We start from the raw sequence: 17,610 nt of genomic DNA on the forward strand, positions 1-17,610 counted from the left end.
GGAGCCCCGGGCACGGCTCACGTGCGGCCCCGCACCCGCCCTGCCCGCCTCCCCGCCGTCCCCCCGCGGGACCGTGCCGCAGCGCCGGGCGGGCAGACCCCGCCCCCGCCGCCCCGCCCGCAGCACGGCTCGGCTCGGCACGGCTCGGCACGGCCCGGGCTCTCCCTGCCTCGCCATTGTGTGCCCGCCCGGCGGCTCGCCGCGGGGCCGCGATGCTCCAGGGCTCCGCGCCCCCTCCCAGGCGGCAGCGGGCTGCAGCGCCGGCGGCGAGCGGCCGCGCCGCCTGCTGAGGGCTGAAACTTCGCCTCGCTCCCGCCCGGCTCGGATCGGCCCTGCCTGGCCCGGCTCGGCTCCCTCCATGCGCTGAGCGAGCCCCATGGACGCCTTCAGCGCCGCCAAGGCCAAAATGGGGGCGAAGAGCGGCGGCGAGGCGGCGGCGGCGGCGGCGGTGGGGCTGGCCGCGCCTCAGCCCGCCGCCCCGGCCCCCGGCCCCGCCGGCCCCGGCTCGCCCTGCGAGCCCGCCGCCTACAAGCTGGAGGACCTGGAGACCCTGGCCACCGTGGGTGAGTGAGTGCGGGCGGGCGGGCGGCGCGGCGGCGAACAAAGGAGCTGCCCAGGTGCCTGCCTGCCTACGGCCGTGCCGCCGGCACCGCTCCCGGCTGCCCCCCCGCCGGGCGCTCGGGGGCCGCTCCGGGGCGGCGGCGTTGGGGTTGCGGCCGTTTAATGGCCGGCAGGTGCCGTTGGGGGCACCCCCCTCACCCCCTTGAGGGACGCGGGGAGCCTCAGCTGCAGGCGCCCATGCCAGGGTGTGTGGTTGGTTGGTTGCCTGTCGTTGGGTTGGGGGGAAAGCGAGGCTACAGCCCGCATCTGCCACCCTTAATAAAGCTGCCTGGGATCAGCAGCACGGTAGAGTAAATGTGTGCTAAAATAAGTGGGCGTTCAGGCAGCCGTGGTGGTGCTCGGTGCGTTATCTCCTGCAGCATCTGCCCGGTGTGTCTGAGGGTTTGTACGGCTTTGCACCTGGTTTGAGGGACTGCCTGTTCAGAAGGGCTCCCTCCTCAGAGGACTGAGTTGAAGGGCTGTTCAGCCATACAGGAGGTTTCTTTCGGTCTCTTTCCGTAGAGGACCATGAAACAGTTTTGAATAGATTTATTCCAGCAAGTGCTCTAAACTTAAATGTCGCTTAAGCTCTCGAAAGCCAGCAAGCGTGGTTTAAGCCCTTTCTTAGTGAAGTTGACGGCTTAAAAGGGTCTTTAAAAATGGAGTTGGGAAGGCCTAGGAGTGTCATGGTTGGTGAAGACCACGTTATCTTCTCTTGAAGCGTGTTGTTCTGTGAGGTAATAGTTCCAAGTTGGAATGTCAACAGGCATTTTATTGAGCAGTTAATTGAGATTACTAAGAGACTGCCAGAAAGGTTTGCGATGCTTTTCCTCCACCAGAAGTGGTTAATCTTGTTTGTTACATCATGACCAGTTGCTGTGGATACAAGTTGTCATCACTGAGGATTATGTCTTGAAGCAAAGCACAGGCTGCAGGAAAATAATAATTTTTAAGAACACATAACAGTCATGGAAATGTTCCTGGGGCCAATGAAGACATTTAGAAATAATCCTGGTGTTGATTTTTAACAGCATATATTCTTAGAGTGTTCTTTAAAGTGTTCCTTTGAGTTTGAGGAAGCAGAAAGGCATTGTTCCATGGAGAACATGGAGAAACTGCTTGCTGTAAAGATACAGAGAAAGAAAAAAACATTGAGTAAAAGAACCACATAGCTGCTCACTGGACAGAACAGCCTCCCTTCCAGCTCTGGCTTCCCCAGCTTGATTTCTTCTTTTCCCCTCCATATTTTTGAAACTCTCTCTGTCTGAGAAGACGACCATTCCTTGTACCTCTTATTAACTGTGGCATTGGTTGCATGGTAGGTAGTAGGAAGACAAACCATACAACTTGAAGGATACAAAAGTGTCACAGGTACATACATAAGGCCTTATCTTGACAAAGAAGCTGAGCTGGTCTGTTTTGAGTTGGTTTTGAAACAGATTTAAGGCATGCCAGCTCTCCTCATTAGAAAGCTGCAAGGAGGGAAGGGTTCTAGCTCCTGACCAGGAAGCAACACGGCAGCCTCAAAGTGATACTGAAAGTGCACACATCTGTGCCTGCCTCTGAGTGGTAGAGTTTATAAATTTCAAAGACGAAGTGCCCTTCCCACGTGGCCATAGTGCCTCTGCGATATGAGCCATTAACTACTCTGTGAGGTTGGGCTGCTCTGTGTCCCTTAGTTAAACATGCTGCAGGCTAAAGCCGTGCAGAGTACTCTCTGGATTGGTATTTTAGCTTGAGAAGTTCATTTTTGCTTGGCTTAAACATCTTTCTAATTAAGTTAGTTAAGTACAGTTTAGGTTTATATCACATGTACTGAAAGAGTACATTTTTTTTTTTCAGCAGTGGTTTAACTTAGTATTACCCTATCCTCCTTTTTCTGATCTCCTTGCACAAGTAGGTGAAATTAATGTACTGTCATCAGTTTCACTGCAGCAGTTCAGAGTCTTGCGTGCAGCTTGACTGCTGTGATAAGAATAGCCGTTGTATTTCTGCTGATGCTCTCAAAAGCAGCGCGCGCTCTGTCCGAGATACTTGGCACGTTTATGGAAGGGAGGGGGATACCCAGAAATGCAGGACAGAAGTTCTGGTATCTTCTCTACTAGAATCGTTGTTGCTTATGGACATATCCAGGGTTAGAAACAGGGTGGCCTTGGAAACCATCTGTGAGAAAGTAGCAAAAGAGGGAGGTAAGCTCTGTGCTCCTACATGCATGTGGTTAGTGTGTAAGCTAACTAACGGATGTTAGTGTCCGTGAGGTTGTATTCTTCCTTGGGTTTAGGCAGCTTCTCTTGGAGGATGGAATGAATCTCAGAGGATTCTGAGCCAGGAACCAGGTTCTGTTTCTCAGAGGGTTCCTGGTTCAGAGGATTAAAGTCTCTGTTAACCTGACAACTGTAATGCAAGCTAGCTTGAAAGCGCTGCTGATTTCTATTGGAAGTTATGACTGATTTAGCAAAGAACTCACTATGAAGGAGGAAATGGAGCAAAAGAAGAGTACAGTTTAGCACAATGATTGTGAGGGCATTTTTCTCTCCCAAACATCCCACTACTCAACCTTTGTTCCGATGTTTGTAGGCTCTTTAGTCTCTGCTCTGAATGTCTCTTACCAGAGTTTGCTTTTTGTGGCAGCAACCTAGTATTGGTTCATGAAGTGAAGTTACGGGTTTGGGGCGGGCACAGGAGTGGGGGTGTATGCTGGTTTCTGGCACTCAGAGGACTTGAACAGGAAGAACATTTCTTTGAGGTTTCTTCCGGAGAGGTTGAAGATGTGGCTTTGAACCTTTGAGGTACTTGGTGTTGTGTGTTTCTTAAACTAACCCTCTTATCTACAAGGATAGATTTTCTCACTTTGGAGCTACTGAAGGTGCCTTGTCCACTTCTGTTTTTTAATTAATTTTCCTTTCAAAGGAGGTCAAACTACGAGTGTTTGCTCAGCATGCTCAGAAAATCCTGCTCAGATGAGGCTGACGTATTTGTGAATCTCAGCTGAACTTAAGTAGTAAATACTCATCCATGCCAAGGCTGTGGTGGCACTGTGCTGCACAGAAGCAAAAATTTAGATGTCCTGGCCATGTTCAGTGAAACTTAACTGCTAAAAGTTCATGGCCCAGACATGACTAAGCTTTATCTGAGCACATTTCAAACCATTTGTTGGTCTGGGCTGTGAAAGAGAGATGTGAACGCTAGTGAATCATCCTTGGTTTTGACGGGCATTTAACAAGGGCATCCTTCCTAATTCAGTAGCCAATGTCTGCAGCTGGGCACCTTACATGTACCCTGGAGTGGAGATACTACATTTTTAGTTATGTCATAGTGAAGAAATGATTAAGGTAAACTAGAATAATAAGTACAAGTAAAATAAGTTCAGAAGATATTTGGGTAAGTGAAAGTGGGAGGAGAAATCCTATGTTCCCAAATAAAATGCAGGGTAAGGGGGCACCTCTGGGTTGGAGAAAGGTGACAAACTTATACTTGTCCTTTCTCCTGCGAGGTAGTTTCCTGCCTGTTTTTTGAAGTGCAGTAAATTCCATAGCGTACATTATAAATGTAAATCAGTTTCTATAAATCTATTAAATTGATTGAAATATTTTAATAACAACATTTTCATTTGAAAAGATTCTTTTAAACAGCTGTTCCCATGAAGTGCTTCAAACTAAACAAATGCGGAATAAAGAATTGGGCAAACCAGTATTTCAGTTTTTCTGAGCATGGGAAAAACTTAAAATGTACATGGGAAAAGTCAGAAGCAACATATTTTTAAATACTTAATTTCAATGTGTTCGCACACAAAATATGCTAGCCAAATGTATTTTATATGACATTATATCAGAGGGACAACAGGTACAGAACAGAAGTCTAATGCTGTAAGAAGGAACCTGCTTGTTATTTTCCCTCTGTGTAGTCTAAGTAAAATATTATTCACCAGAATAACTAAGTTCTTTTGTAGCTAAGCTAAGAATATATTTATTTTTTTTTTTCTGGAGGGGACTTACATCTCTTCTGTTTCTGACTAAGCCTTAGTTTTGGTTTCACTGCCGAGGGCACCTACTTAAAATACTGCGCTGTGGGATGTCTGAGCATTTTTTCCTGTTTTGTCACCTTTACTTGATACTGCCGTGATAAACAATGATCAATGATTTTACTTGGCATGTCCTTAAATACCACAAGTTTTGAAAGAAAACATGGTCTGAATGTTGTGACTGTAATGGTGACCCGAATTCACCATTACATCTGAACATCTTTGAGACTTTAGTCATCAAGCTAAATGACTTGGATTTTATTTTCGCTCTTCTGTGGAATGTGCTTCGTTTTCCCCTGCCACAAGATCATGCTTGTCCCAAAATAAATCTTTAGTATTGTTGTAGCTGATGCTCTAGAGGGAGAGCGAGCAGGTGTGACTCAGCTTCCTTCTGTCGCCTTTCCCAGTAGTGGGATGCTTATGTGGAGTGGGCAGCAGCGGGGTCCTTCCTCATAAGGTTCTTGTTCTCTTCTTAGGCTGGGAAAAGTGGATTGAAACAAATATCATTTTTTGTCTTTCACAAAGAAAGGTCAGAAAAGAGAGAGTATATAAAAGTGTGAGCATGTGAAATCTGAAAGTTCACATTTCTGCTTTTCTGTCTTCTGTGTTTAAAATCAAGGTGGAGGTAAATGGCTTAGTGTTTTCCTGTCTGTCACCTATTTCTTTTGCTGTAATCTACAAGTGCGTTTTGGTATGTAACTGATTGTAGATAGAAACTCAGAATTCTTTCTCTGATGTTGTGGACGTGGTATGTATTAGAATAAGCTTCGACACTCAAATAAAATTCTTAAAGATAAATAATCTAAGTCCTATAATTAGCCCAGAGGGACCCAAAAGTGCCTGCTGCAATGCAAATAATCTGAAATCAAACTAGTACTAGTATTTCAGGAATAAGAAGTATGCAAAACTCCTCTTCTACAAAATCAAGAGCACCTAATGCTCCCTCCCTACAAAAAGTTTATGCTTAAATAAAATTAACATTCCTGGCGAAGATCCTGTTGAAAAATTCCTTCATTAAAAGTGTTGTACATCAGTCCAAGCTGGAAAAAGACAGAAAATGTAAACAGAAATAGAGAGTCCATTCCTCCTACCCTCCCCCTTCTTCAAAGGCAGGAAATATGAACTTAAAATACTGGAGGTTGGCATCATAGGGGCTGTTGGGGCTTGACTCAGCTTTTCTCTGCTTAGGTTCCTGAGTTTGCATGTCTGGGCTCTTCGTAGTGGGCAGAGAGGATAACTATTTGGAGATGGACCTCTTGCTGTTCGGGCTACTACGCTGTGAAAAGTTAGGGAAGTGAATCCCAGGCTGAAACGCATTTAAGCCTGGTTTGGTCCACTTCAAAGGTGATATACAATATATAAGTATCTGAAGTAAGGAAAGGGTGTTGGAGATTATGTACTGCTTTTGTTTGTTATGAGGGGCGTAGACACGCAGACAAAATGACGAAGGGTGAATTTTCGTGAAGTGAGATGGGAACTTTGTGTTTACCTTGCAAGGACTTGTCTGGGCATAAGCTGTATTTAACTAAATTAGTTTAGGTTAAACAATACAGTTCCTTACTGTTGATGCTTATCAGCATAAAACATCTTTAGCATTAGCTTTTTCTACTCAGGAGTAATTTCATACAATGTCTTCTCTTGTTAAAGCATAATATGCATCTTCCCATGTCTACATGATTTTTGAGGTGTTTTTAGTGGCTTCAGGGGTGTTGGTAAGTAAAATTCTGCTGAGTGCTATGTGTTAGCATGCAACTGGGATATTCCAGTGACAGGGAATAGCACATTTCTTTCTAATTCTCAAAATTGCAACGTATTTCGTTTTTTCCCAAAGGAAAATTGTCTTTCAAAAGAACGAACAAATGCATTCTTTAAAAAAAAAAAAAAAAATCACCATTGTTCACTGTTTGCACCTCACATTAGAGCAGTGGTTCAATTCTGAATTAAAATGCATACCGATGTATTATTATTCTTTTTTAATACTGAGGACACATCAGAAATTTTCCTGGTTTTAATAGAGTTCTTCTTTTTTCTAAAGGCTGTAAATGTAGACTGCTAATGAAATTTACCTGGACATCAGGTAAATTGTGAAAGTAGTTAATAAAATAAAATACATTGGAAAGTGAGTGGAATGTTACAGGACAGGAGAAAATTCTCAAAACACTTAGGTCAGCTCCATTACTGCATTTCTGTGGATGTCTGTGGTTTTGCTTTGTTAATTCTGTTAATAGAAATGTTTAAGTTTTTGCCTATTTTTTACTATTTCTATTTGGGTAAATAGTGTGTTTCAAGGGTTTTGAATTAATTTCCACTGTGGTGGTAGGATGGTAAGTTGGGAAATAGAAGGCTCCGTTCTTGAGAGATTTCAGGGAAGGGTGTTTGAAAGGACCTTATCTCTGCAACAATGGACGCTCCCAACCTTCTTCTTTCCATCTAAACATGGAAAAACTATTAAATATTGAGAAAAATATTGCAAAAGATAAAATAAAGAAAGGAAAGGAAACTTTGAAGTTTATGTACAGAGCAATGCCGGAGCTATTAAAACAAATGCTAGCCCTAGATTGCTTGTTAATTTTAAAATTAAAAAAAATAAATAAATAAAAATTGAAGTTTTATAAACCTGGGGGAAAAAGAATTTTCAGCACATTAAAAAAAAAAAAAAATAAATAAATATAAAGCACTCCTTTTGGCTGGGAGGGACAGGGTGTAAAACACAGGCAGTGTTCCTGCGAGCAGTTTTGTCCAGCACCCACTGGTAACCTCAAAAGATAAAATTTCAGAGTCTAATACAGATTTATTATTCTGAATAGCTTATTTGAACAAGAAGAAAATGTCTTGTTCTATGCTGAAGAGCGCTCTGAAAATACTAAAATAGCAGTCTCATGAGGATTAAGCTCCCTTTTTGTTTTTATGCAGTTTAAGGGCCCCAGTTTCAACGAACTCTAAATTATTTGTGTTTGCAATTCAATTTAAGCAGTTTAACTGTATCTGTGTAAATACACAAGCTCGCTCTCTGAAAGGCCAACAGATGGCCTAAGCATGGAGAGTAGTGCTGAAGCTGTTAAGTCCTAACATGCTGGAATTATTCAAAGTATGCTCTTTTGGACATAGCTGCATTGTAGAATATATTATTGCAGTTCTCCTTTTTGGACATACCTAAACTAGATTTACACTGTTTACCTCATTGTGTTTGTGGTTTTGTATTAATAAAATAAGCTTACCTGACCTTCATCTCATGCTCAATGATCGGTATTAATATCTCTACTCGTTTTACAGGTAGTTTGAGGATGTTTGCAGAGTCGCTCTTCAGATGTGCGTAGTCTAAAATTCTCTCTTGCTAAGTTCTGACAGCTGCCCTGCCCAGTTTTAAATTGTAGTGATCTGTGGCATTTCTTCCTGAAAACTTTCCACTCCGTTGCCTTCTTTCTGCACTCCAGCCCCAACCTGGAGCAGTTGATAGCTGGGCTGTTAATTGAGTGGCAGCAAATTTTGTGCAAACGAGTTGTGATTTTTTTCCCCAGGGGATCAATCGGTCTGCTTCGATACACTTCACCTCAGACAAATCGCTAGTGTGTGTGTTTCAGTAATATATTTATAACTGAAATACATTAAAAATAATGAAGGAAGCATTGTTTCCAGGTGACTAAACTACGAGCTCAAACATCTTTCTGCGTATGACCCACGGCAGTGGAATGTTAGGCCAGACTGCGGGGCTGAGTGTTGGTCTGATCCTTGGTGCCGTTCCGCGGGCTTTTCTGTGCGACCCTACGCTTTGTTGGTGTGTTGAGGGAGCAGGGAGCATGTCTGCTTCCGTTTGGCCTACAATACAGTTAAGTAAACCTGAACTGCATCCCTCAAGCAATTCGAATGCTTTGAGAAGTATCCAGTTTTCTAATCTTAAGACTATTTATTGGGGACTGTTTATTTAACGCCAAAATCAAAGTAAATTGGTTACATGGTTTTGTTTGGTTTGCAGTGTATATCATAACCTTTATGCCAAAAAGCTGTAGTGTCTAAACAGACTAATTTTAATCTAAAATCTTCTTTGCTGTTGTTTCTTTTCTGGATAATCAGTTTGAACACCTACAGCTTTCTGTCAGATTAGAAATAAACTTCTACATTTATGTGCATATGTAGCTAAATTTATATAAAACTCATAAATTCTGTAATCCTACAGCTTGATATGGAAAGAATGAGAATATGGGAAAGTCGTCTGCTTGTTTTTTGTCACAGTATATACAGGGCTTCCTAATTGGCTACCTGTAACAGCAGTTCTTCATGAAGTATGAATATAATATCTGCAGTGCGTAATAAGTACCTGTTCTTATTTAGGATACTTTTAGCTTCCTTAAAGGAAATTGAGTGACCTTTTAATGGAAGGTCACATCTACTGTCTTTTTTTTTTTTTTAATTATTATTATTCCAGTATGCAGTTTGCAAGAATTGAGGAGGTGTAGTGATCTATATTATGTATTGAGTGCACTACTTGGGAAAAGCAATTCAAGACAGAAGAGCTATGTAACTCGAATAGTTGTAGCCTGTGACTTAAACTTGCGCTTGTTTTTCTTGTGTACGCCTGGCGTTGCCTTGTGTATATGTTTAAAAAGCACTAAAGCTTGCAATTTATTTTTACTTGGGAAATGTGAATATATAATCTCTTACATAGTCGAGTAACAGGAAAATATGGGTCTGCTGATTTTATTTACATGATGCTTCCAAAGGAGGTAGTGCTCTGTTGAAAAAAATCACCTAAAGTGTCCATTTAGGGTGCCCACTGTGCAGTATTTGAGCTTTGGAATGGTTCTTCATTAAGATGTGCCTTCTTACACAGAGTTCTTGGCATTTGCTTAAACGTTGTTCTGATTGTGCTGGGGACTCTGAGTAACCTGAAATATTTATGGTAATGACACCACCATTATTCGTAAAGGTTCAGGGAGCTCTGGATTAAAGCAAAATGTCTGGTTTGTGTTGCTTTTTATGCCTCTCAGGTAGTGTCCCAGTCAGTAAATTAAATGCTTCAGAACTGTTTAGGGAGATGTTGAGAGGGCTATGCCTCCATAGACTCTTCAAAAACAGGCTAAACTGGGTATAAGATTTTTACCTTGCTGATCCAGTAATTAGGATGAACTGTAATAGTTGTATAGATGGCGAATATAAAAATAAGAGGCTGGATGCTGACTGTATTTATGTAAAACTTGGCGGTGCTCTAATAGCAGACTCCTCTAGCCACCTGCCCCAAAACTGCTGACGCTTCCAGCCTCGGCCTCTTCTCTTCAGCTTGGTATTGGCTCCTAGAGCTCCGTGAGTGCAGGAGATGATAGCCTGTACAGCTTTAATTCTGCAGGGCCTGCCAGAAATAACTTCAGAGTATGCATTTTAAAATTTTAGCTTGTTTTCAGGAAGATTAATGGGTAACTCCTTCCCCATTCCCAGAGAACTAACAAACAATGAGGACAGGTTTTGGTCAGCTTGGATTCCAAACTGGGATTCTTGTCACTTCTTTCAGCAAAAGGTGTCAGGTTGCACTTCAGCGTCCTGAATTTTTGCTCTGATGCCACTAAACTCTCCCTGATTTTTGTGAATTTCAGAGGCTTCTGAAGACTTCTGCAGTGTATGTTCCAGGTGTTGCACTGGGAAGTGGTGGGTGTAAAAGTTGCACTGAATCAGCAGCATCGCTCGTCCTTCATTTTTAATTACCAGCATATCCTAAGCCACGTAAATTAACGTCAGCAGCCATAACTGTAGAAATTGCTCATTTATTAATATCTTTTGAAATAATATAATTTGGTATATAATTTAAAAATATTTGTAAGAGTTTCCCAGTACCGCAACTTATTTGGAATAATTCTGTTTAAAAGCTTCCTGCATCTCTTCTAGTCATTTCACAGTGAGCAGCAGTGATGCCTTGGGCCTCTTTCTGGAAAGTTTTCCTTGCTTACTGTTGGATTTTGTTAAATTTTTTTGTCAGAAGATACGGCTAAGAGGCAGTGTGTCCCACAAGACACAACCATTAGAAGGAAAGCAAAATAAATGAGAATTAGGAAGAAGCTGAAAAAAACAGAAATAACACCAAGGTTAATGCAAAATATTTTAAATTTAATGGAAATATATTTCTGCTAGGAAAAAAAATGTATTTTTTTTAGTTAATTTTGTGGATGTCAGTTATATACATTCTGTCCTTCATTAGTGGGAGAGCAGAAAAAACGGGGCGCATCCATTCTAGATGACTTAAAGCCTGTGAAAGCTTTCGCCATAAGTTTTGAATGTGTCTAAGTGGAGAAAGTTTCTAGAATTATCTCAGCTATTGGTGTCTGCAACGCTTCATGTGAGTTAAGAGATGATTCTGATGGAGGTGGGGATGATTGTTTGCCTTCGTTGCTGTTTTCTTTGTTGTTAGGTAGGCCTAAGTTTTTCCTTAGCTCCTACTGCTGTCAGTTGGGGTTTAGGCAGAGTATGGCACCATGACTTGTTTGGGGTAATCCTGGGCAAACAGTGCTCTGGAAATTCATGGTGGGACGATTTCAGTGGGTCACATGCATTCTGTGGAACAGCACTATTTGACATCTGAATTCGAAAAGGTATTTTGAAACAACATCTTCCCTTGCACCCCCAAGAAGTGCAACATGCCATAATTTTGCAAGCAGGAGTTAAGCATGAGATACGCAAGTGTCTAGGCTGTAATTCCATAAACATTCAACCTGACCAACACTGGAGGCAAATTGAGACGTAGACTTCAAAATCCTGTTTTGAAGTTGTGTTTTTTTTAATATTCTTTTAAAATGAAATATGTATGAATTATACTGTAGGTGATGTTACTTATTAGTGAATTCTTTATCTGTTGAGAGGATCTTGCTTTAAATGGTAATAATAAGTAGAGAAACAAAATTATGAAATAGGAAGCTCGAAAGACAACTGGCTGAGTTGATAATTAGCCAGTCTCTCAGCAATCTTATGTTTTTCCTGATGTGTCTCCAGGTAAATGCATCTAATGTTAAAGGAGGAAATGCTTGCACAGTCCATGATTTAATAGTTTGGAGTGTGCCTATTTCATGTTCCTTTTAAGAATTTCCTAGGACACGTTCTGTGGTGATAAAGCCTGCGATACAAAGAGTTTTGACTTTGAGTCTTGATCTTAAATGTTTAATTGCAAATGAAATACTTTGAAATCATATATTTGGAGACAATGGTTTTCACCTGTATATAATTTTAAATATTCTTTTTGAGTGTTATTTTTTTCGTGGTTGCTATTTATATTCTAATAAAAAGGCCATTTGGTGAAAAGGGACTGCGAAATTGGATGAAAAGTTAGAGCAGGCTGGCAGACAGTAACAGTGATGAATGCATAGGTAAGCCTTTATGTACAACTTTGGTTGAGAATGTTGGATTTACTAGTCTTTTTATTTTTTTAAGATGTTGGAACAAGCAAGTAGAATAAGGAGACTTACACTGTTTTGAGAAACTCTCATTTTGTTTAGGTAGGTTCCTGTTGCATCAATACTGTTTCTTTTCAAAGCAAAATAAGTAGAACAACAAAAAGAACCACTGGCTAGGAACACAGCTGGTCATTTTAAATGATTAAATGTGAAGAAACAGATTTTACAAGTGCTTGGTTTGGAATATCTGAACTTGTATTTGTTGTTAGTTAATAATGAGTGTGCAACATCAGCAACTTCACAGTAGTGCTTCATCTGGAAATGAGCCAGCTGTGGATTCACTGAAACCCTGAAGTTGGGTACTCTTGCCTAAAGTATTGCCAGTTTATCTGCTGTAATGAAATACGTTGATAAACCTCTCTCTAATCTTCACGTGTTTGGCATTTAAAGTATCTGTAGGAGGGGAAAATGTTCCTGCTTGCAATTGGATATAACACCTAGGGGAAGATACAGAACTCCAGATACTCCCAGTCTAGCTGTGATTTCTAGCTTAATTGGTTTTCATTTTTGATAGTGATACTGGCAGAAGCATTATCTGAGAACAAACACAACCTTGTTGCATGGCCTCCCCTGGTTCTTTGAAATATAGTTCTTGAAATAAGAAAATTAAATGGTGATTGTGGTAATAGGGAAGAAAAAAAAATAGAGATGCTGGAACATTTGGTGGGGGAGAAGAACAGAGATTTTTAATTAAAAAGCCAAACTACTATTTGATTGTTTTGCTTTGGAGACCATTCAGTAGCACAGTCATTTAGTTTTATAAGCAAGCCAAGTCCTTTTCTGTGCAAACTTTTGAATAATTTACCATACAGTATAGTCATCTCTTAATATTTAAGCACATCAAATGCAGCTCTCATTTTAAATACTAAGCAACTTGGTAAACTTGACTAAAAACAGCAGCGTAGTTGTTTAGGACTTTTTAAACACTGATACTACTTAATAGGATTGCCACTGGTGGTACACAAATTACCAAGAACATTCAATTTTTATGTCAAGAATTTTCTCCAGGTACTTCATGAGCAGGTGTATTTTGGATACTGCAATGCTAGTTTTCTCTTCCATCAGTGATGTGGGAGGACCTTTTGCGCATGAAATAATAATTTCATCAGTCTCTGTCCTGTCTTCTGAGACTGTTACTTGTTCCTAGGAAACATGCAGGCATCTGAAACAAACTCCAGTTTACTTCGTAGGCCAGTAAATATCTAATATGCCTAATAGTGTTCCTTGTTTGGGGTATCTCATGTCTGTTCAGGGCAGAGGTATGCCATTTATCTTTGCTGTTGAAAACTTAACATGCTTCAGCTTCTGTAAGAAGTGTTAATAGATGATAAACTAATTAACCATCAGATACCAGTAACTCAATTACAACTGATTTGGGTTGTATTTGAACCAGTGACCCTTACTAGATAGATGGACTTGGTGTTCATTTCTGATCCCAGTAACTTCTGATTTTAGCACACATATACTGTGCTTCTTTGTGTCATTCCTGAATTGTAAATTTTATTAAAATGCTCATTTTTGCAGAATGAATAACTTAGCACACTTCTCAAAAGAAAATATTTATGTCAACTGTAATAGCAAATGAACCTCTTAGTAAGCAATGATGCTACAGTTTTTGAGAAGCAGTCTACAAGGGCATGTCAAGTACTCCTGCCCTGTGAACTACAGCTCATGAATTCAGTGACCTGCAATTTCATCCATCCCATGAAGGTGGTGCTGGATTTGCTATTTGTTGCTCTCTACTGCAGACTGATCCTAGTTTTAAGTCTGTCAAACTAGGTTCAATTAACTAATTATGAGATTAGGGACGAGAATGGGAACAAGAAGCGAGAAGCAGCCTTGGCAATAAGCAACAAAATAAATTTGTAAAAAGTTGCTAAGAAATTTGATGTGTGAAGAAGATGTTCATAGGACAGCAGAGTGAAATAACTGAAAATGTAAACGGAAATACTGATTCTTAATGGAAAAAAAAAAGCAAGTTGGTTTTATTTTCAGCTGTTTGACTATTAATGAATGTAACTGCTCTTAGGGACTGGAAAGTGAGAGCACTGAAGAAGGGCTGTTTACAGAGGGCTAGATTAACACTGTAACTGATACAACTGGAAATTGTTTCTATTAATAAGATATATCTAACAGTCTTCACTATTATTACTGTTAGAAAGTATAGTTGATATTCTTTACAATCATACGGAGTATTGTGAGTTAAATTCTGGCAAATAACTTCTCATGGTCTGGGGCAGAGTCCAGTTGATAAATCTCAAGTGCTGATAATTGGTTTCCATGAAGTATTCTAAATACATTAAATGTAGACGTTACACTTCCGCGTCTAGAGTGGAGATTTGTGAGAAGGGCAACACCAGTCATGAACTGATCAGTTTTAAATTTCAGTGCCGGGCCCCGTGTCTGGTCTGATGTTTTTGGTTGTCACAGATAATGGAGAGGGGCTTTTCTGTTTGAGACATACTTTAGGTTAGACACTCCGCTTAGAATAGAGAGCTATCTGTGTGTACTGAGTCAGTGTATTTGTCCAAACAATTGTCATGAAATGAGGTTTTAACACCTCAGCTTTTCTTGTGTCCACATCAGTGATTTGCCTCTGCACTGCTTTGTGTGACTTTGTGCTTAAGTCACCATTGGGTTGGTGGCTGGATCCAGTCTATCGTTAGGCTGAGATTCTGCAATTTGAGGTGGGTCTTGAACACTGGGTCATTGCATGTCACTGAAAGATGTAAGGATGAAATTTCATCAGCCCAAACTTGCTGCATGTGAAAGGAGATAAATAGTCTTTTCTTCCCAGTGCATTTAAAAGCTGAACTGAATTAGTTTGGCAGAACTCTGAAGTGCTTCATGGTTTATGGCAATTTGTCAATTTTATGGAAAGATCTGTGTCAGGGTACATGCTTATGTAGGGTTCCCCAATAATGTGATTTTCTGTTTTCCTTCTTCTGGATTTATGTGGAATTTTGTTTATGCTGTCTTTTAAAACCTACAACATGAATTTGAAGGCTACTTTTTCTTTTTTAACAGAGCCAAGCCTTGAATTGACAGATGATATTTAAGAAAGGCCTACTAGTTACCAATATAGAAATCATAGACAAATTTGAAAAAAATTGTCATTGGAAATTACACTTGAGATCTGTAGTTTCAAAAATTATATGCAATTTAAAGAAGCATGTACAATGCTGTTAACAGGATTTAGTAGTGTTCTATAACAGCTGCAATACAGGTTTTGATTTTCTTAAATGTAAGGCTTCTCATACTACTTGTGTTGTTATATATGGGGTAGGTTGGTCATTATATAGAACTAGCTATCAAACAGTATGAAGTGGGTCTGAAATCACTTTTATGATGTAAATATTACAGGAAGTAAAGAGCTTAGCTTTACTGAGCTTTTACTGAGGTGGTTATAGTAGCTTGGAAATTTAGGAGTGAATGTTGCCGCCTAGTAAGTGTAAATTGTGGTAAGCTAAATTGTGCGCATCTGTCCAAAAAAAGCTGCCTTTCATGAATCTTAAGAACATTTGCCTATATGTGATTGAGCTATATGCACCATAAGGTATTTTATTTACATGTATCACTGGTGTTTGATTTTGAACCTTATCCTGTCTCTTTTCTCCTTATGCGTCTGTTGGAACAATTCTGTTTCATATTGTGCTCATGAATAATTTCAAACCTAATAAATTCTATATTATACATAAGTATTTATTCTTTAAATGTTTTTGTTCTGGAGCTGCTAATAGTCATTACAAGTGACATTATTTCCATAACCTTCTATGTCAGTCTTACTTTTGGATGGGGAAAAATTTATTGTTGGGGTAGTTCATACATGTTTATGACATGTTGCAGCTTCCCACCTTGTTTTTAAGATGTATGAAACTAGTGAACTGTGTTTAATGCTAATAGTATTAAAATGCATACTGTACCCTTAGAGGATTTATATTTGAAGAAAAGGGGGGGGGGGGGGGGGGGGGGGGAAGGAAAAGCCATACAGAAACAATGTCCAGCACAAAAACACAAACTGATTGGCAAACGAGCCAGAAAGTCTATTCTTAATATTGAAAAATTGATCACGTCATTATTCTTTAACCTGTAAAAGTTACTGTAGTAGCCCATTAACTTCTTGATTTCCATTTTCTTATACGGTTTGTTTTTTCAGAGTTGTTTTGAAGATCAAGATATTTTCATGAAAGGAATTGATTTGTGGGTGGTTTGGGTATATTCTTTAATAAATGCTCAAAGGAAAAATATGCATATAAAACTAAGGAGAGCAATTGGCTTTTGACTGTGAAAAGTTGGTAGAGTGGCTTTTCTTCCTATTTAGAAAATGTATAGTAAAAATAGAAAAAAAAAATCTATCCACTGTTGCAGTCACGTGGTAGGCTGCATGGATATCAGAAAACAACAGAATTTTTAATAAGGTTAGATTTATGTTTCCACATCAGGGAGGAAAAAAAAAAGTGCATAGTGGTTCATACAATCCCAAATAGCATGATAAATTTAAGCCAACAGTCCTGTTCAGCCATGGCATCGAAGTGTTTACACTAAACATAGCTGTTACATTAATATTGGCATGTCTTCAGTATCGTTAGATACTAATACTAAGAATGTTTTCACTCTTTACCTGTATCAATAATAATGCTATTCTTAGAGGCTTATTGAGATTTTCTTCTGAAATATTTAATTGCTATTTGAGAATGGATTTTGGAGACTGGTATTTTGAAACTTAATATTTGCATTAGTGCATTTGTTCAAGTTGCATATCAGATAGAACTTTATTTGGATATTCTAGGCTTATTTCCTCTTTCTTGCATAATAGCTCTTTATGTGGAGAATATTATGTCCATTCTAGTGCCAAACAACAGTGATTTCATCTCCTTCCCTTGGACAATGTTACATTATTTTCTGTATGGTATAGTATGAGTGAACGTGGAAAGGTAAGGTAATGACTATGTGAAACAAATTCTAGATACGTAATGGGTCTTTCTGTAGTCTCTTAGGAATATCAGTTGATACTGGCCTAGGAATATAAACAAAACCTTCCCTCTGAGGAAAGCTTTGTTCCATTTGTGAATTGTCAGTGATCTTATTAACCCTTACCTAAAATAAAATCCATTTGCAGTGAGTGTTCCAGACTGAAATAGTCTTTCAGGAGAAGATTATTTTTGGTTTGCTGCTTGGCTTGTTGTGTAAAACTTAATGTACAGAAGATAGAATACAACGTCTCAGTTACCCAGCATGCTGATCATATTTCTGGATGCAAAGAAATTATTTAAGTCATTTTCAGAAGGGTATTCATTTTGCTGTAGTTGCAACATTGAGTCCTTTGTACATATTATAATAAAATCTTTCGTACATCATACTATTCAAAACAAAGATCAAGCTAAATAAAATTTTCAGAAAAGAACATAGTTGCATCAGAAATCCTTTTCTATTTTTGTCTGTGTAACAGCTCAAGAGTAAGGTAAACATTAAAAAAGTTTAAAGTACCTTCTAAGAGTCTTCCGTGCTGCATAAACTTTAATAGCTTATGCAAAATTATAGATTATATCAGTGAATGCA

The 17,610-nt window shown here is 39.7% G+C and overlaps 1 protein-coding gene across 1 annotated transcript in view; it reads left to right on the forward strand.

Moving 5' to 3' along the window:
* The first annotated feature begins 115 nt into the window (after window positions 1-115).
* PRKX (protein kinase cAMP-dependent X-linked catalytic subunit) overlaps window positions 116-17,610 on the forward strand; it is a 59,542-nt gene continuing 42,047 nt past the window's right edge. The window contains exon 1 of the mRNA XM_048081150.2: window positions 116-563. Within this exon, the coding sequence (XP_047937107.2) occupies window positions 377-563 (187 nt within the window). The 5' untranslated portion in view covers window positions 116-376. The remainder of the gene's footprint in view (window positions 564-17,610) is intronic.

This window comes from Anser cygnoides, chromosome 1, assembly GCF_040182565.1.
Source record: "Anser cygnoides isolate HZ-2024a breed goose chromosome 1, Taihu_goose_T2T_genome, whole genome shotgun sequence".
NCBI classification, from domain to species: domain Eukaryota; kingdom Metazoa; phylum Chordata; class Aves; order Anseriformes; family Anatidae; genus Anser; species Anser cygnoides.